The sequence below is a fragment of the Myotis yumanensis genome, unplaced genomic scaffold (assembly GCF_028538775.1).
Source record: "Myotis yumanensis isolate MYYU_CA2020_CCGP unplaced genomic scaffold, mMyoYum1.0.hap1 SCAF_3, whole genome shotgun sequence".
Classification (NCBI taxonomy): Eukaryota; Metazoa; Chordata; class Mammalia; order Chiroptera; family Vespertilionidae; genus Myotis; species Myotis yumanensis.
Genome location: NW_027223754.1, coordinates 8,441,671 through 8,460,458, shown reverse-complemented (window position 1 = coordinate 8,460,458; position 18,788 = coordinate 8,441,671). Strand labels below are relative to the sequence as shown.

The window sequence follows — 18,788 nt, the reverse complement described above, 5'->3', positions numbered from 1 at the left end:
TACAGCAACCTAAGTGAGATAAGGGCACTCTCTTGGCCATACTGTCTTTTTTTTCCCTGTGTTTCCTTTTTTCCCTCCAATTTTATTTTGCATTGGTTTCGGGTATAAAGCTGAGTAGTTAGATAGTCATGCACTTTACACAGTGTTCCCCTCAATATTTCCAGTACCCTAACTGGCACCATACATAGTTAACGCAATATTCCATTTTATGTATATATCACATTTTGTTTATTCCTTCATTATCCATCATTGGACACTTGGGTTGCTTCCACCTTTGGACTATTGTGAATAATGCTGCTATAAACATAGTCTTTCTAAAATTATTTAAGATTTAGAAGTTTCTCTGCACTTAGGCATGACATGTTCATTTAGGATGGAATATTAATGAGCCTTAAAAGGAAAGATATACTGATACATGCTACAACACTGATGAATCCTGAGGACCTTATGCTAAGTAAATAAGCTAAATACAAAAGGACAAATACTAGCCGAAACCGGTTTGGCTCAGTGGATAGAGCGTCAGCCTGCGGACTGAAATGTCCCAGGCTCGATTCCGGTCAAGGGCATGTACCTGGGTTGTGGGCACATCCCCAGTAGGAGATGTGCAGGAGGCAGCTGATCGATGTTTCTCTCTCTCATCGATGTTTCTAACTCTCTATCTCTCTCCCTTCCTCTCTCTAAAAAATCAATAAAATATATTTTTTTTAAAAAAGGACAAATACTATATGATTCCATTTATGTGAGGAACTTAAAAGTCAAATTCATAAACAGAAAGCAGATTGCCAGGGGCTGGGAAAGGGGGAGTAGGAATTGTTTAACAGGTATAGAGTTTCAGTTTTGCAAGATGAAAAGAGTTCTAGAGACTTTACACAATGAAGATGTAATTAGTCATCAAATAAAAATTCATGAGGAAAAAAATCCGAATGCTATACTCAGACAAGACTGATAGATAAGTTTGCTAGAGATTATTTTCCTTTTAGAATAAATATAATGAATTGCTCTATATGGTAATTATGTACTCTCATTAGATCCTTACCTTCTTTCAGAGCTTTATCCATATTATGAGAAATTACTACCCTTCTAGACTGAACTGACTCATGTGAATTTCCATACACAGGACTCTGAAATGTAAGAAGAAAAGACTCAGATTACTGAATGAATAAATCATATATAAAAATAAAACCAAAGGTATGAACATCTAAACAAGCAATAAGATTCACTTATCAGATTATAAAGTTCTTTTGGAAAAGCAACTAAATGTTTTTGTTAGTTAAAAATTGTTTGAAATAAAGAATTAAGGATTTTTTTCTCTTTCAGAAATCAAAACAGTATGATGCAAATATAGAAATAAACAAATCAACAGAATGGCAGAAAGTACAAAAATATGCAAAATGTTTGGAAACACATATACCAAACTATGTGGTTTTCTCTAGGCGCCACAGGATTTTAACTTCTTATTCCATAAAGTCTATGTAACAGCAAGTTTTTAAAATGGTTCTTAAAATTTTTTAATTGTAAAAAGATACTGCTTGGCAAAATAAAGGGGTGGGGCGTGGGGGAGAGAATTACAGAATTAAAATCCCACTATCAGGCTAGTAAGAATACATTAAAGAGGAAAAAAATTTAATTGATCACATACCAAAATGACCAAAAACATGTATAATGTAATTGGGCCTACTTATTGGTTTTGGAGGGTAAAAAGATAACTAAGTAATGTTAACAAAAATGTGGGGGTTCTTTTTTGGTGGGGATGCTCCATAAATATTAGCACTGGCACATCACTAAGAAGATCTAAATGGCTAATATTACTATCACCCTCAACCAACCAACAAGCCTGGGGCAGTCACTGTTCTCAGGCTGGGCATCCAAACACAGCTCCAAGCATCTGGGCCACCAACCAGGAGGAGATCATTTATAGTTCCCGGCTGTTTCTCACTATCCGCTGGGTCAAGTGCCAACAGTGCCATCTGTTTTTATGACCACTGTTATTAAAAACAAACAAAAGCCATAGTTTTAAGATTCCTTAGTTGAAATACTTTTAAAAGCCTTAAGTGTACAATTACACTCATGAAAGAAAAGAATTCCTTTATGCTACAAATGAACATAATATTCAACGCTTTCCCAAGAAACATTTTTTTAAAACCATAAATAATCATAATCCTATAGACAAACACCATTCAATGCATAAAAGAAATACACTCTCAATTACTTAATACTATTTTCTAGTCCCTGAGTAACTTGCTATAAAATTAAGTGGTCAGTACATTTTATTGTAATTTTAAAAAAGTTTATTTTGTGGGGGAAAAATTGAGAAACTGAGAAGAATTTTTAAATTCTAGTGCTTTTAGACTTAATATTTTTAGGGCCCTACACTGACAAATAACTTTAACCACAACTTCTCAAGCCTTTGGCAAGTAGTCTGGTATAGTTTCCCAATTATAGGTATGTTCGTTTTAGTGTACAGCACTAATTATTAGATGATAAAACCAAAGTCACATAACACGTATTTGAGAAGTTCCACAATTTGGGTTCTTAAAATGGAAACTGTCTCTAAGGGCTGGGAGAGAAGCAGATACTCTGAGCTTGTGTCTATCTTCACAGCTTCCTTCAAAACTTAATTTTTTTATTCTTACTTTTTACCTTTTTGTTTGTTTGTTTTGGTGTCCCTAGTCAGGGCTCTACTACTTCTTGCCATATGACTGCTTCATACTTAGATAAAACATATAAACATGTGTTGTCACTGCTCTCCGCATCTGAGTAAGAATTACTCTCTACCATCCCCAGGGGTCCCAGCCCTTATTAGAAAGAACAAGATTCTTCATCTCCATCCAGCCCACAGCCTGATGGAGAGCCTGTACGTATGGAGAACAGGAAGACAACAGAAAGCATCATGGGCCACAAATAACTGCGGAACTATGCATGGAAATTCCTTCTTTAAGGATTTAGTGTTTATGGAGGCAGAATGTCTTCATGTCTAAATTCCTACACAAGTGTTAGTCGCTACATACAGCACTTCACTTCTTTCAGATCACTACATGCACTTTACTAGTCCTTATCCCAAGGAGGGGAAAGAAAAAAAAAGGGAAGGAACAGAGAGAGGAAGGAAGGTAAGGGGAGAGAGGGTGAGGGGAGGGAGAAAATGCAAAATGTGAATCAATTCCTACGGTCCAGAGGACAGTGAGCAAAAACTGCCTTCATTTTCCTTCTATTTATAGATTTGAAAAAAGAAACTCCGCGTGCAGAGACTTCCTCAAGAGACCTATTCTTTAAGGCAAATGGGAACTTTCTCCTCTCTACACAAACACAGCCTCATTCCTCAGGCACAGCCTACCTCTCTGCCTGACCCTCACTTTCCTAAAATGCTGGTTTTAGGAAAGATGAAAGAAAAGTCTGTGTGCCTTTCCCACTGCCACAACGAATAGGGACAGAAAGCTTCAATATCCTAATTCTAAATTAGGGCTTCCAAAGTCATCGACCAGCTCTTGTTTTCAGTTTTATGTATCCAGACCACACTATTCATTCATAGGAAGTTTTGGTAAATCAGTACCCCTTTGGTAAATCATGTAAAAAATATGCCTTATTCTTTATGTAATTAAAATAAATGAAATCTGTCTTAATGTTAAGATTTAAACCTAGCTTAAAACCTAGCTTGTCAAGATCATTTTTAATCACTCAGTGAGTTCTCTGAAGAAAGAAAATGAGAGGTCTCAACATGTAAATGCTCATTTCAGAAATGCTGAACAAAACCCTAGAGCTTGTCTCTAATATACATATGGAACTAGATCCCCAGCATCAACGAGTCCATGCCATTCCCAAAGCCCTTTCCTGAGAATATATCAGCTTTCTGTTTACTCCTGAACATCAGCTTTTAGTCTACAGCCATAATGCACTCGTGTCTGTGTCAAAGCTAAGGCAACTGGCGTGTATTACAGCTACAGAGCGTCTCCTGAGGAAACCACACCCACAGAGAATCCATACCCAGAGACTTGGGTACTCTGACACCATTAGCAACAACCAGGAACAACCTGGAATCTGGCCAAGACATATTCCACATTGTCCACTGTTTATAAATATGACATTGCTTACTGTGCTGCTTCCTGTGGGAGCACAGATGGGCTAGAACAGCCAGTGCGTGACTTGTAATTCCTTTCGTGTCCATTACTGGAATACTCAAATAAAAAAGTGCCTCTCTCCCTCATATATACTTATACACTTAATTTTTTAAATACATTTGTTTTTAAAAGAAAACCTCTTTACAGATGTGAAGGAGTGATAGGTATAACTCCTTGTAAAACTAGTGAAATAGTCATTTATCCTAGGAAAACAAAGCCCCAATCACCAACACTAACCACATGGAGCTATCACATGGCTGAGTCTTTGCAAATATTCTCAGCATCTGACCATCTACTGGGAACTCATGACAAACATTCTCATCCTTAAATTATGCTCTCAAAATCATGGCTCCTTTCAAACCAATCATATTCTGCCTCGGCCTCATAAAATAATTTACTTAAAACCAAAGCAATGAAGGAATCACACCTATTCCTCCTTAGAAAGTACAGAAGGACTAAGAAACATGAAAAACCATCTCATTTTAATAAGGTGGTGACATCGCAACAAAAGTCATGCCCAACATGGAAGGTGAGTAGCCACGTCACAGGCAGAGTGGCCAGCACACCGCTCCCAAGTCCAACAACACCTTTTCCTAATGGTAGATCCCTGACCCAGCCACCTCCTCTCTAGCTTAAGTGGGCTGACACCTCTGAGGATTAAATAAAATAATTCAGGGGTCCGGAGAAGAAAAAAGGTAACAGGAGCCTGGTAAGAAACATAAATGAGTTAAGGAGTTACTACTGCTGTGCAGCTAGGTGTTCCAATTCTTTTCCAAAGAATGGAAATCAGGAATTTTAAGTGAGCCCTAGCTGGTTTGGCTCAGCGGATAGAGCAGTGATGGCGAACCTATGACACGCGTGTCAGAGGTGACATGCGAACTCATTTTTTTGGTTGATTTTTCTTTGTTAAATGGCATTTAAATATATAAAATAAATACCAAAAATATAAGTCTTTGTTTTACTATGGTTGCAAAGATCAAAAAATTTCTATATGTGACACAGCACCAGAGTTAAGTCAGGGTTTTTCAAAATGCTGACACACAGAGCTCAAAAGGTTCGCCATCACTGGGATAGAGTGTCAGACTGCAGACGGAGGAGTCCTGGGTTGATTCTGGTCAAGGGCATGTGCCCGGATTGCAGGCTCGATCCCCAGTGTGGGGCATGCAGGAGGCAGTCAATCAATGATTCTCTCTCCTCATTGATGTTTCTATCTCTCTCTTCCTCTCCCTTCCTCTCTGAAATAAATAAAATATGTTTTTTTTTAAATAATTTTAGGTGATATCTGAAAGTAATTCATTATCAATCCAAACACTGCTTACACTGTTTGGGCCAAACCACAAGCCATATTCAAATTGTGGGCATCTAGTCTGTAATTGCTCACTCCTAAAAGCACTCAGCCGCATGCCTGGCACATACTGCCATATGTAGCTATTATCCCTAATAAAACCCAAAATGTTACTAGCTTTCAACAAATTGATGCTAATCGGTTGGTTGGGAGGTAGGCTGGTTAGATGGCTGATTGGTTTTCCGAAGGGAAAGGAATGGTGGAAGTGGAAGCAAGACAGGATTGAAGAGTTAAGCAACCAGAGTTGGACACAACAAAATAAAACATCTTTCTTGAAATATTTTTGCTTTGAGGCTATACTTTACAGAGGGAAAGTGTACATATCCTGAAGCTGTTCTACCATGCATGTGCCTTTACACTTTCTATTGCTGGTGAAGTATTTAAACAAAACCTGGCTGGATCAGAAGCCACTTCCTGGATTGTGCTTTATAATGTTTAATCATGAACTAAAAGTGATTGCTTTCCTTATCAATAAATGAAAATTGTCAAACACACATACTGAGCAGTTACCATTGAGGGAAATTGTACTGATAGGAAATAGAGCTACTTGTGTCTTTTTCCCCCTTTCAATCAAGTATAATTTCTATTTTAGATATAATAAAAGGAAGCTATTCTTTAAAATTAAAACCTACAAATGTTCTCATATTGTTTATTCTAGGTTCCAAACATGCTTTAATTTCTTTTTCAAATGCTATTTCCAATTATATAAAAAACAGAGACACATTCTATACTATAAATATAAATAATTAAATGGAAATCTCCAATGGCCAATGTTTTAATCAATTGTACTTTTAATGAAGCCTCTATAAAACCCCAAAAGGACGGGGTTCAGAGAGCTGCCAGAGAGTGGCATGTTTGGAGGGCATGGAACTCCACATACCTTCCCCACACCTTGCCCTATACATATCTTCCATCTGGCTGTTCTGAGTTATATTTTTTTATACTAAACCAATAATCTAGTGCCAAGCTGCGGCTCGCGAGCCACATGCGGCTCTTTGGCCCCTTGAGTGTGGCTCTTCCTAAGCCCTAGGAGTACCCTAATTAAGTTAGTAATAATGTACCTACCTATATAGTTTAAGTTTAAAAAATTTGGCTCTCAAAAGAAATTTCAATCGTTGTACTGTTGATATTTGGCTCTGTTGACTAATGAGTTTGCCAACCACTGATCTAGTGAGAAAAAATAATGAATCTATAATGCCATCATCCAGAGATAATCACTATTGTTATTTTGGTGTATTTTCTCCTACTTGATGTCTCCAACACTTATTATGTAACTTTGGGCAACTTAGTTTACCTCCATTTCCTCATCTACAAAATAAAGATAGCAACAGTACCTACCTCTTAGGGTTGTGAGCATTGAGTTAGTACATATGATGAGTTAAAAGACATAATGCCTGGCAACACATTAATAATTATAAATTACTAGAGGCCCGATGCACGAAATTCGTGCAAGAGTAGGCCTTTTTCCCCCCTGCTACTGGCATCAGCTTCCCTCTGGCACCCAGGACCTGGGCTTCCCTCCAGCCACCAATACCTGGGACCCAGGCTTCCCTCGCAGCCCTGGCTTTTGTCTGGAAAGTCATCCGTTCTAATTAGCATATTACGCTTTTATTATTATATTATTGATACTTTTTCATTTTCATGCCTTTTTTTAAAAAAAATTAGGACCATAATATGAAGCAAAAACTATGCAAAGATGACCTGGAAAAGATCCCTTTTCAGTCTCTTCAACTAACCCTAAACTACGAACCTTGAAAGCCCAACACTGCAGGGTAGGCATTTCCAGATAAGGAAATGAGTAATGGACACAAGAGGCAGGGGCAGGTCTGGGCCTTCTCTATCCTGAGAAATACTTAGGTGAAATCAAGCCAGTGTGGCCTCCAGAAATATAAATCCCTACCATGAGTTTACCTAACGTGAAAATGAGAAGAGATGAATGTTAAATTAGATTATCAGTAACTTCTGTAGCTTATTACACCATTTATCAAAGAATTGTGTTCAGGCTACAGGCCAACTCTGCCTGCATGCATCACATGTAGGAATCAAGGTTCTGTTTATATTTCTATAAGATGATTATCAGTCAGGATAGATCTTGAGACTGGATCCTATGAAAGGGTATAAGATCAATTACATCTTTTCTCTCAACAAATATGAAATTCAAACGTGCTTTATGAGGGGATAAATGGTGATTGGAAAAAATGAAATAAAATTTTTAAAGGTGTGCTTTATGCTGGGGCACAATCCTCCTGTTATTACTATGACAAAAGCATATGATATCACATTATAGTGGCAAGAGCACTCAATTGAGACCCCCCAAAATAGGCTGTAGTTGATTCTTTGTCATTTTCTTGCTGAGTTATAATGAACATGTCCACCTCTCTGAAATTCATTTCAATTTAAACAATGTCTACCCTATTTATATTAAAAGGTTAATATGCAATTCCAGAAGAATAATGCATGTAAAAATACTTGAAATATTATAAAGCAGTTTACAAATATAGGCTGTTCTTATGGTTCCAAAAGTCATAGTCTAAATTTTTTACAATGTTAACTTCCTCCCCAAAGAATGATTATAGTTATATTACACGTGATTAGTACTATGACCTTTCACATTTTACTGTCTCAAGCAGAGTCCTTTAGTAATGTTTCTTGGTTACTAATCTGCTTTCTAAAAGAAAAACGAATATTAACACAAAGGCAAAATCTCTATTAACTGATCAATAGAGGTGGATTTGAGGTAGGTTAATATACTGAAGACTGCTTTTCCATTCAGTTGGAAGAATTAGATTCATGGGGAAAAATGTGTTTTATTTCTAATGTCAAGGACTCAATGTTAAGATCCTTAGAAAACACACTCCACTTGATTACAAGAGAAATTTAAATATACTAGTATTTCAAACCAGACACAGATTTGGAAACTGAAATTATAACATACACTTGAAAGTACACAGGCAGACAGCAGTTTGCCTAAATTGGCAAGTACAGAACAGATACTAGGGCTGGAAGAGAAGAATGAAGAAAAGCAAACTGGCTTAGGAAAGGCAATTGAAAACTGGCGTTAGCTTTTTGTATTTCTGAAAGGTTTGTGTAATAAAAATTCTCTAACCATTTATCACTTTCATTGTAATTTTGAGTTCATAAGGGAAAGCATAAGTTCCCATAATATGAATCATATTTCCATCAATTCATACAATCATCTAACATTGCCTGGGGACTCTGTGTGTCTGCCACTTACTTGAGTACTAGAGAGACAATGGTGAATAAAATACACTCTCTATGCTTAAAAGGCTTAATCTATTCTTGATGGACGCTCATATTTGAGTAATTGATGAGCCATAACACTGTGGGAAGCTGTACTTAGGAATTCTAATATCCTTCCTATTCTGATACCTTTACATTTTGCTCTCCCCATGTCATGAAAGAAAAGTTACTCAAGTATACAGTCAATCCATGAGATTATTTCAGAAGAGTTTTGAAGTCAAACATATTGAAGTATATTACAAAAATATTCTCATGAGTTCTCCCTGAAACCACTGAATATAAATGATGAAGGAACCAGCGTGGCTGCCCCTGCTTCAAAGCCTTTATGTAACTCAACAACGAGATGAGTCACATAGAATGGCTTTTTCACAGAGATCTTCAGTAATGAGAACAATTACTACTTTTAATACTCCATTACTGTCCTGGAATACCAGAATACCATTCCTAATTAATTTGTTGACTAGCTTTTAAATAAAAACTGGTGATAAAATATTTACTATCTGGTCAGAAAAATATTACACTGGTAATTTGAATCAGTGGTATCTCTATTACCATAATTCCCTTGAAGCAAAAAGCTGAGCTCCAGACAAAGTGGCTCAGATAACACACATGTACAAGATATGGAGACGTATGAGATGAATTATTGCCATTAAAATACTAGTTGCATAAAATTGAAAGAACATTTCCATTGAATCAAATCAAAGAGGCTGACTTTTACATCCCTTCTAACTGGTGAGTTATCTTCCCCAGACTAGATCTAGATTAGATAAAGTATTTCTTCAATTTCTACCTAACATAAATGTGTTGAAATTCAAAGAATAAAGCCTCCTCCCTAAAGAAACATGACATTAAAGATAGGCCGTGTGCCGTAGACATCTACCTCTAAGTAGAGAGAGCAGAGAGATGCCTGCTTGAGCACGTAGGTATATACACACAGTGAATCCTGAAAGTGACCCTTGCTGACACCAGGAAGCCCCTAGCCACGGCTTGAAAACACACTGCTCACTTTTCAAGAATCACTTAGGGAATTTCTTAAAATGCACATTTCCAGATCCTATCCCCCAAGAGTCTTAATTCAGAAAGATTAAGGTGTGTCTTTGGAATAAGTACAGTATTTTTTTTAATTGATTGATTTTTTTGAGGGGGGGGGGGAGAAACATCAGTTTGTTGGTCCACATATTTATGCATTCATTGGTGGGTTACGGTATGTGCCCTGACCAGGGATGGAACCCCAAACCATGGCACATGGGGACAACACTCTAACCAACTGAGCTGCCCAGCCAGGACGTTAAGTACTGGATTTTTAAAATTACAAAAACTGCTAAACTATTTATGGACCCTTAGGCCACACTCAGAAACACTGTCAAATGGTTGTCACGAGGAACATCCATTGGTTGCCTCCTGTACGTGCCCTGACCAGGATGGACCCTGAAACCTATACGCCAACTGGGAAATGAACCCACAACCTTTTGTGTACAGAACAACGCTTAACCAACTGAGCCTCCTGGGCTGGGCTATCACAATCATTTTACATAAATTGGGAGCAGAATCACAAGAATCCTTCCTAACTTCGACTTTGCTTAGTTAACTGAAATACTAATTATAATGCTTCATTTGTATTCTCATAAAGAAAGGAGGTAGTATGACTCTTTCTGTATAAAATTTCTATTCCACAATGATACTACCAAATCATTAATTACTTTAAAAGAGAAGTCAGTTAAATTAATGAGGGATCGTTTTAAATATTGTGCTTGAATAAAAAATTATTGTATTCCTGGAGTGGTCTACACTCTACACTGTGTATAGGCACTGAATAAAACAATTATTGGAAATTTAAGTTGGCTAAACATACCCCTTTAAAGAAAAACAACCATTCTATTTCCTGATAACTAATTTCCATTACATTTAATGGGTAAAACTGCCCCAGAGTATAGTTAGAAGCAAATGCCCTGAATGACCCACCTTGGGCAAACAGGCAAGAGAAGCAACCCCACTCTACCTACCCAAGCCCCACACTGGGGGTTAAGCCCACAACCAGGGCATGTGCCCTGACCAGACATCGAACTGTAACCTCCTGGTTTATAGGTCCACGCTCAACCACTGAGCCACGCTGGCCAGGCAAGGCATCACTTTATGACTCTTACAGTACAGTATGACTTTTCTAGTATACATACTTATCCACTGTGTTCACAGGCATAGATTAGAGTAAATCAAACTGAGACCACAGAAGTCATTTCTCTGAACCCAGTAACAATGCAAAATAGGCTTTGACAAGCAAATGCCGAAGCTGATTACAAAGCACTATTAAAAATAAGTGTTACCTGCCTTTAAGAAGACATAGTACAGCCCTCTGGTGTGGCTCAGTGGTTGAGTGTCAACTTATGAACCAGGAGATCACACAGTTCAATTCCTGGTTGGGGTGCATGCCTGGGTTGCAGGCTCGATCCCGGAGGCAGCCAATCAATGATTCTCTCTCATCATTGATGTTTCTCTCTCTCCCTCTCCTTCCTCTCTGAAATCAATAAAAAAATAAATAAAAGTAAAGAACATAGTATAAAAATTTAACTACTGGGTGATTGTTATCTGTAAAAGACTGACTTCCCCCCATATGTCTCCATAGAGAAGGCCAAAAAACAATGACCAAACCCAGAACAACGAGCCTCCCTAACATCTAGAATGAGTTCTTTTTCTTCCTTGGGGCACAGGACTTTCAGTGCTAAAACCAAGACAATTCTAAGAAAACGAGGAAAATCATTCACCCTACAAAACATCTTGCTCATGGAACAGCTAGGTCTGGGTGTGGCTATGCTGCTCAGAGCTAAGGCAGAATGAGTTCTTGAAACACCATTTCCCATAAAAAGAAATCAGGGCTCTTTTTAGAGAAATTGCTAATTCCAGGTGTGAGCAGAATTATGAGTACATAAAATGAACCTGAAATATCTTGTTATACCAGATACAAGAAAATTCTCAAAGACTAGAAGGGTCATATCAAAAAGACTAAGGAGCCAACTTGAAAGGGCTCCCACTGGCCAAAGATGGACTTATATAAGCTTCAAAAGATAATTACAGCTGATTGAAACCTATCAATTATGTTCAAATCCATGCGCTCACATATTTTTTTAAAACATACAACGCACCCTAGCCAGTTTGGCTCAGTGGATAGAGCGTCGGCCTGCAGACTGAAAGGTCCCAGGTTCAATTCTGATCAAGGGCATGTATCTTGGTTGCGGGCACATCCCCAGAGGGGGGTGTGCAGGAGGCAGCTGATCGATGTTTCTCTCTCATTGATGTTTCTGACTATCTCTCTCCCTTCCTCTCTGTAAAAAATCAATAAAATATATTTTTTAAAAACATACAACGAATTGGTCACTTTCAGAGGACAATGGGAAACCAACTCATTATCTTGGACACTGATAATGAGAAAGAATCTAGCATTTATTCTGTTTTTATATGAACTGTACTACTGTGTAACCAAATAGTACATGAGGTAAATGTATCTCTTTTAAACAAGTATTCTATATAATAAAACCCTAATATACTAAGTGTCCAGTCGTCTGGTTGGCCATTCAACTAATCAAAGCGTAATATGCTAATGATATGCTAAGGTTGCTCAACCGCTTGCTATGACATGCACTGACCACCAGGGGAAAGATGCTCCAACCGGTAGGTTAGCTTGCTGCTGGGGTCTGGCTGATCAGGACTGAGCAAGATGGGCCGGACATGCCCTGGAGCCCTCCCTCGGTCCCTCCCAGCTGGCCAATCTCCTGCATCCCTCCCTGGCCCTGATCGTGCACCGGTGGGGTCTCTCGGCCTGGCCTACGCCCTCTCGAAATCCAGGCTGAAGGGCACTTCCTCCCCCCACCCCCGAGTACACAAATTTTGTGCACCGGGCCTCTAGTATACAAAATAAATGAAAAATAAATGACAGTTAAAACATCATTTTGTCACCCCAACAAATAATAGATTTAGGTATTGAGCATCAACAGCTACTCATATAACAAAGACAATCAGTATGTGCTTCCCAATGAAAGGTCACATCACCACCAGCCTAGTCCTGCCAAAGGGATCAAACACAAGTTGATCAAGTCTCTGGATCCCACTGCCAATCTGTAGGACATACAAAGGAGAGAGGATCATGCTGAACTGTATTATTTAAATGCAATCAGCAAAATCCAGACTATAGGTCATGCTATGGGACAAATGCTCCAGGTTCTTCAACAGATAAATTGTAAAGAAAAAAAAGAACAGAGGAGAAATATTTTTTTAATGGACGAGAATAAACTATAATGTCCACAGATGCACATTTGAGTGATAAAATTATAATAACATGCATAAAAATGATTACTATAAAGTCAAGGTGAGTTACTTAAGTAGAACAGGAGGGGCTGACATTAGGGTTTTGGAAAGTTACAAGGGTATTCTCTTTATAATCACTCATCCAATTATACATTTATTTTTTTATTTTATAATAAGTTTTAAAGTAATATTGTAAAATCTATCATTTAACACTTCCTATATTCAAAGCACTTCTACAAATACTAAGCATTTGTATTTTTAAATACTATGACATTGCTCCAAACAACCCCTGAAGATATTGACTATCTCCATTTTTCAGATAAGGAGACTGAGAAATCTTCAGCAAGTTACCCACCTGAGTTATTAGGGCAGAGCCAGGATTCAAATTCAGACAACTGACTCCAAAACCATTCTCTTAATGTGTATGCCCTATTAAATCCCTCACGAAATATTTATTGCTTACCTACTAAATCATGCTAAGTGTTAAAGATACCAAGGGGAGTTTCTGCCTTCATGGAGCTCAAGGGTTAATGAAAAAGAAAGAGAACCGTCCAAGTAGGTATAAAGTTACGATTGTGGTAGGCACAATGAGGAAAGCTATATGGTGCTATGAGAATATATTCCATTGGGAGACAGGGGAAGCTTCTCTGCAAGGTGATGCCCCAAGTCTGAGTGAGAGAAAGTCACTAGGTAAGGGGGCAGCGGGTTTCCCCAGGCAGAGGAAGCAGTAGGCAAATAAGTCATGGACAGAGGGAGCTTGGCACTTTTCGGACTGAGGATGAAGGTAGTAGGACAGGAGATTAGGCTGAAGAGCTAGGAAGAACAGGAAGCTACTGATGGGTTTTAATAAAACATGTTGCTGAAGAGGGATTTGATTGGATTTGCAGTTTGTTTTTTTTAAATGAACTGAAGGAGGAGCCAATAAGGAGGCAGGAAGACCAGTTGAGAGGCTATTGCAGTCTTCCAGGTGGGACATGATGGTACCTGGGACCAAGCACAGGAGCTAGAAAGGAGATGAGCCCTGGCTGGGTGGCTCAGCTGGCTGGAGCGTCATCCCATACATCAAAACGCTGCGGGGAAAAGACAGGACTTGACGGTGGAATGCTGTGAGGAGTGAGGAGGAGATGTCAAGAAGGACTCAGGCTTCTGGCAGTGGGACTTGACTTTCAGAGGTGCTAGTCACTGACATAGGAAACAATGGGAGAGGGATGGGGACACTTGGACTTGTTGAATTTCAGGCACCACTGTGAGTGCCAAGTGGAAATGTCAAGTTAAGTCGTTGAATAAATGAGATCTGCGCCTGAGGAATAAACTCTAATCCTCAGTGTAGAGATGGTTATTATAGGAGACTCAAAGATGAGACTGCCAAGAGTGACATAAAAAAAAAGAGATTTCAAGAATGACCTAAAATCAAATCTAGAAAACAAAGCAACTTCCTAAGCTTATCTAGGGGTCAAAACCTCAGAAAGGTTTAGTGAAACGGGGGAAAAATTGGGAAAAAACAGGAAGAAAATAAATTATCTGCCTCAGAAATAACACATTGACATTTCTAGATCATTTGATATGTTAATTTCATGTCTTACTTGGCAGGGCCTGCACGCAGCCCCAGGTGCTGTGTGCATGAGCTGACTTGCGCAAGAAGAGGAGACTCAAGCACGGAGCAAGGAGAGAAAGCCCTAGGCCAGCGGTTCTCAACCTGTGGGTCGCGACTCCTTTGGCGGTCGAACGACCCTTTCACAGGGGTCGCCTAAGACCATCCTGCATATCAGATATTTACATGACGATTCATAACAGTAGCAACATTACAGTTATGAAGTAGCAACGAAAATAATTTTATGGTTGGGTCACAACATGAGAAACTGTATTTAAAGGGCCAGAAGGTTGAGAACCACTGCCCTACGCCCTCAGGGGCTGCTCCAAGGCAGGTGGAGAGGAAGCACAAACACAGGGGTAAGGGGTTGTCTTACCAGAGATGCAAACAAAGGCATAGCCCTGTAGCTTCTATAACAAGGTAAAAATATCATATATTGTAAAGCATGCTCTTGCCCAATAAGAGAAACAGGACTACACTCGCAGCTTCTCTAAAGCACAGGCCGTGACTCTGGCTCAGGAAAAAAGCAAAAGGACTAAGCCCTCCTGGATACCCAGCTTCAGGGACCGAGACAACAGGAGCCCAACAAGAAATGGACTTCTGCACACACGGGCTTTGGTTTCGGCAGAGAAGACTCTGTAAAGGGTTTGCAGGCACCAGAAATGGAAGAACTTAAGTGAGCTTATTCACAAATGCATGAGACACTGCTATCGACTCGGAAATGGAGGTGGGGTGGGTGGAGTTAGGAAAAGCATCAATGAGGTCCTGCATGAGCAGATGAGCAAACACCTACAAAATTTTAGTTACTGTGATGAATGCAAACTCACTCGTGCAGGTGGGAGAGAACTTCAGAAATTCAGGTTTGAAGCCCATTTGGTTAGAGGGTCATCACAATTTACTAAGGTTGGGGGTTCCATCTCCAGTCAGGGCACAGACAAGAAGCGACCAATGAATGCATATATAAGTGGACCAACAAAATGATGTTTCTCTATCTCTCTTTCTTCCTTTCTCTTTCTCTCTCTTTCTCTCTCTCTAAAATCAGTATTTTTTAAAAAAAAAAAAGAAATTAAGGTTTGAATTTACAAATGAGTACTTGTGAAAATTTTTCTAATTTTCTAAGAGGTGTATTCTACACTAAATTTGAAAGCTTATTAAGTAGATCCTAGTGATCTAAACAAGTTCATGTGTCTTATCCTAAAAATGCGCAATTCATTCCATTTTCCCTTGACCTCAGAGGCATTTTACTTGGAGTGGCCCTGTCCATTGCTCTTTACATCCAGCTTGTGGCTATTCACACATGGAAACGCCAGGAGAGCTGGCTACTGGACTGACCAGTGCCTAGAGGAACTGACAAGCACTGGCCAGCCGCAGGGACAGGGTGGACACACCTCACGCTCCTACCTACATCCTCCCAAAGCAGCACCTGAGCTGACAAGCCCACCAAAATATATTCAAATCTAGGCTTTCTGGAAAGCGCCACTGTGTTTGGAGAATCTATATAAGCACACACCCCAGGACTAGCAAGATGTGGAAATGAGTAACTGGACCCAGGCGCTGGCCCTCAGGGTATCCAGGAAGAGACCCCACCCCCCACCCCCAAGGGCTATCCCTCATCATCACCCAACCAGCTAACCCTAGTTTGGAAAGGGACCTAACAGTGACGGTAAAAACATGAAGTTCCAAGTTTGCGATATGTTATTCTTTCAAAATCAAAGCTGCAATTTAAAAGGACAAAAAACAAACAAACAAAAAAACCCAGCAACTTTGCGTGCCATCATTTTAATACTGACAGCCTTCCACAGGCATTTTCTAAAGCCTGAGCCCTCAGCACCAAACCCCCTGAGTCACCCATTCAGTACAATGTGCGACATTCTGCCTACAGGGACTCACACATTTTAAGGAATCTAGGGCACCTACCCCCACAAATGATCAGGTTGGGAAATGAAACCTAGGATATTTTTAAGAAGGCAACATTCAATTACTGGGGTGGCATCGCAGCATGCACCCAAAACAAAAGCAGCCTAAGACTCAAAAGTGCTAGAAATAAAAGAGACTTCCATCTTCACTGTGAATAAACAGTAGGACCCGTCCATTTGGGGCTGAATTTATTGTTTAAAGACAATGTTAAGACACTTGAGAGATTCTTAAGCCTATCTATAACGATAACTAGTGATAATTAATATCAAGGAAAACTCTCTCTCACTCTTGGATTTACTGTCTTTTGTTCCATCCACGCAGCTTCATTAACTCTCACTTTCTATATTACAACTGCACTGTATTTCTCTTCCAAGTCCATCCCAATTATGTTTGTTTAACATGTCAAACGCCCAGCCTGATGCTATCACTCTGGTGCTTAGAAAATGTCAATAGCTGCCATACCTACAGGCTAAACTCCAATTCTAATCCCTGGGCTGAGGGCTTCCAGGACCTGGCCAAGACTACCCTTCCCATCCGAGCTCCTGTGAGTCATCTCATACCCTCACTGGCAACTCACATCCCAAAGGGTACATGTACGTCATCTCTAAAACAGTTTGCTTGACTTATTTTATACTTGTACAAATTATGAAAGTACATGTTGCTTCCTTCGGACAGTTTTGCTCATTCAGATACACACTTTTTTCCTTTCTGAGGATACATATGCTGGTTTGGATTAGCTTTTTTTTATGTTAGAGGTTTAATCATGTATCTTCCTTTGTGTGTAATCACTGTATATATCACTATTCATATAGAACTTCATCTTATGTTTACTAACCTTAAGAACTAGTTTCTTCATAACAAAGATACAGAAAACAATTACTCCTTTGTGTGTTATCACTGTTTATATGTCAAGAGATTATAGACATATTTGCATTTGCTTATATAAGCACTAGAAGACCGATGCACAAAATTCATGCAAAAGTTAGGCTTTCCTTCCCCCAGCTGCCGGCACCAGCTTCCCTCTGGCACCCGGGACCCAGGCTTCCCTCACAGCCCTGGCTTCATCTGGAAGGACGTCAGTCTAATTAACATACTACACTTTTATTATTATAGATAATATATATCTTGAAGAGTAAACAGCACCTAGTAATACTGGCTATATGGAAGAGAGATTTTTTTTCACTGTACAAACTTCTATATGCTTCAATGTTTTTAAACCATGTGATTATATGACCTATGTAAAAAATTACATTTAAAAACTATAACTAGTAAAAAAAAGATAAATAAATAAGTAAAATAAAAATTATAACTAGTATCAATTTAAAGTAAAACAACCCCTACACCACAGCAGGAGTTAGATAAGATCCTATCTTTCACGGGGTCCTCAAAAATGCCATCTTCCTCAAAAAACATTTTCCCAATAGCCAGCCTGACTTAACTCCCCTAGGTAAAATGCAAACAAGTATTCTGAGGGCAATTAGTGCATTATGCCATTATCCATCATCAAAGGGTTGAGGATTAGTTTATCACATTAGCATAATAAAAGAAAGTTACGAAGAGGCTGTGTATAGTTTACCTAACTCCTATTGCTTTTCCTTTTTCCCTCAAGTAACTAAATTCACTTTGTTTTACTCAAAGAACTTTTGTATTAGTAAAAGAAGTCATTTGGGAATTCTGTAAGTCCTGCCCAAACAAACATCTGCCTTCCCATCCAGTCTTCTCTTGTGGCCCAATCTCAGCCCTAGAGGGCTGGCACAGGAAATTGCCAGGCATTACAGAAAGCAATTATCCAAGCTCTTGTGACACCTAGGCAAGGCTAGGACCATCCTCTAAAAACAGAGGTTGAAATCTCAAATCTAAACATGTCAATGGGATACTTGAATTTGTTCTCATCTCAAACAATAATCGATTCATTCAGGCAGAATCTGTCTACTAAGAGCCTACCTACTATGTCCTTGACACGGCACTCAGCAACTAGCTTAAGCAAAAAATGATCCAATGAAATCAGATTCACAAATATACAGCAGATACCAGACCATTATAAATAGGAAAGCAGGTTGTTTACCACAACAGTAGAAGTGATTTTTTTCTGAAGATATGGGTAAACAACGCAATTTAACAGCTTTTGAACGTGAGTGGCCAGATTATTATGACCATCCCATCAGTACTTTGTTGGGCCACCTTTTGCCTTCAATACTGTGGTGATTCTTCTTGGCACTGACGTCACGAGATGTTGAAAGGTGATGCGAGGAATCTGACACCATGC

At 39.1% G+C, this 18,788-nt stretch overlaps 1 protein-coding gene across 7 annotated transcripts in view; it reads right to left on the bottom strand.

The window, feature by feature from the left end:
* The window catches only part of SNX25 (sorting nexin 25), a 100,554-nt gene that overhangs the window by 68,004 nt on the left and 13,762 nt on the right, over positions 1-18,788 (bottom strand). For 6 of the 7 annotated variants that reach the window (XM_070408182.1, XM_070408178.1, XM_070408179.1 and 3 more), the window contains exon 2: positions 1,037-1,121. In XM_070408182.1, the coding sequence (XP_070264283.1) occupies positions 1,037-1,058 (22 nt within the window). In that variant the 5' untranslated portion in view covers positions 1,059-1,121. Of the gene's footprint in view, positions 1-1,036; positions 1,122-1,826; positions 1,921-18,788 lie in introns of those variants that run through there. The other variant, XM_070408180.1, reaches the window with a different exon arrangement.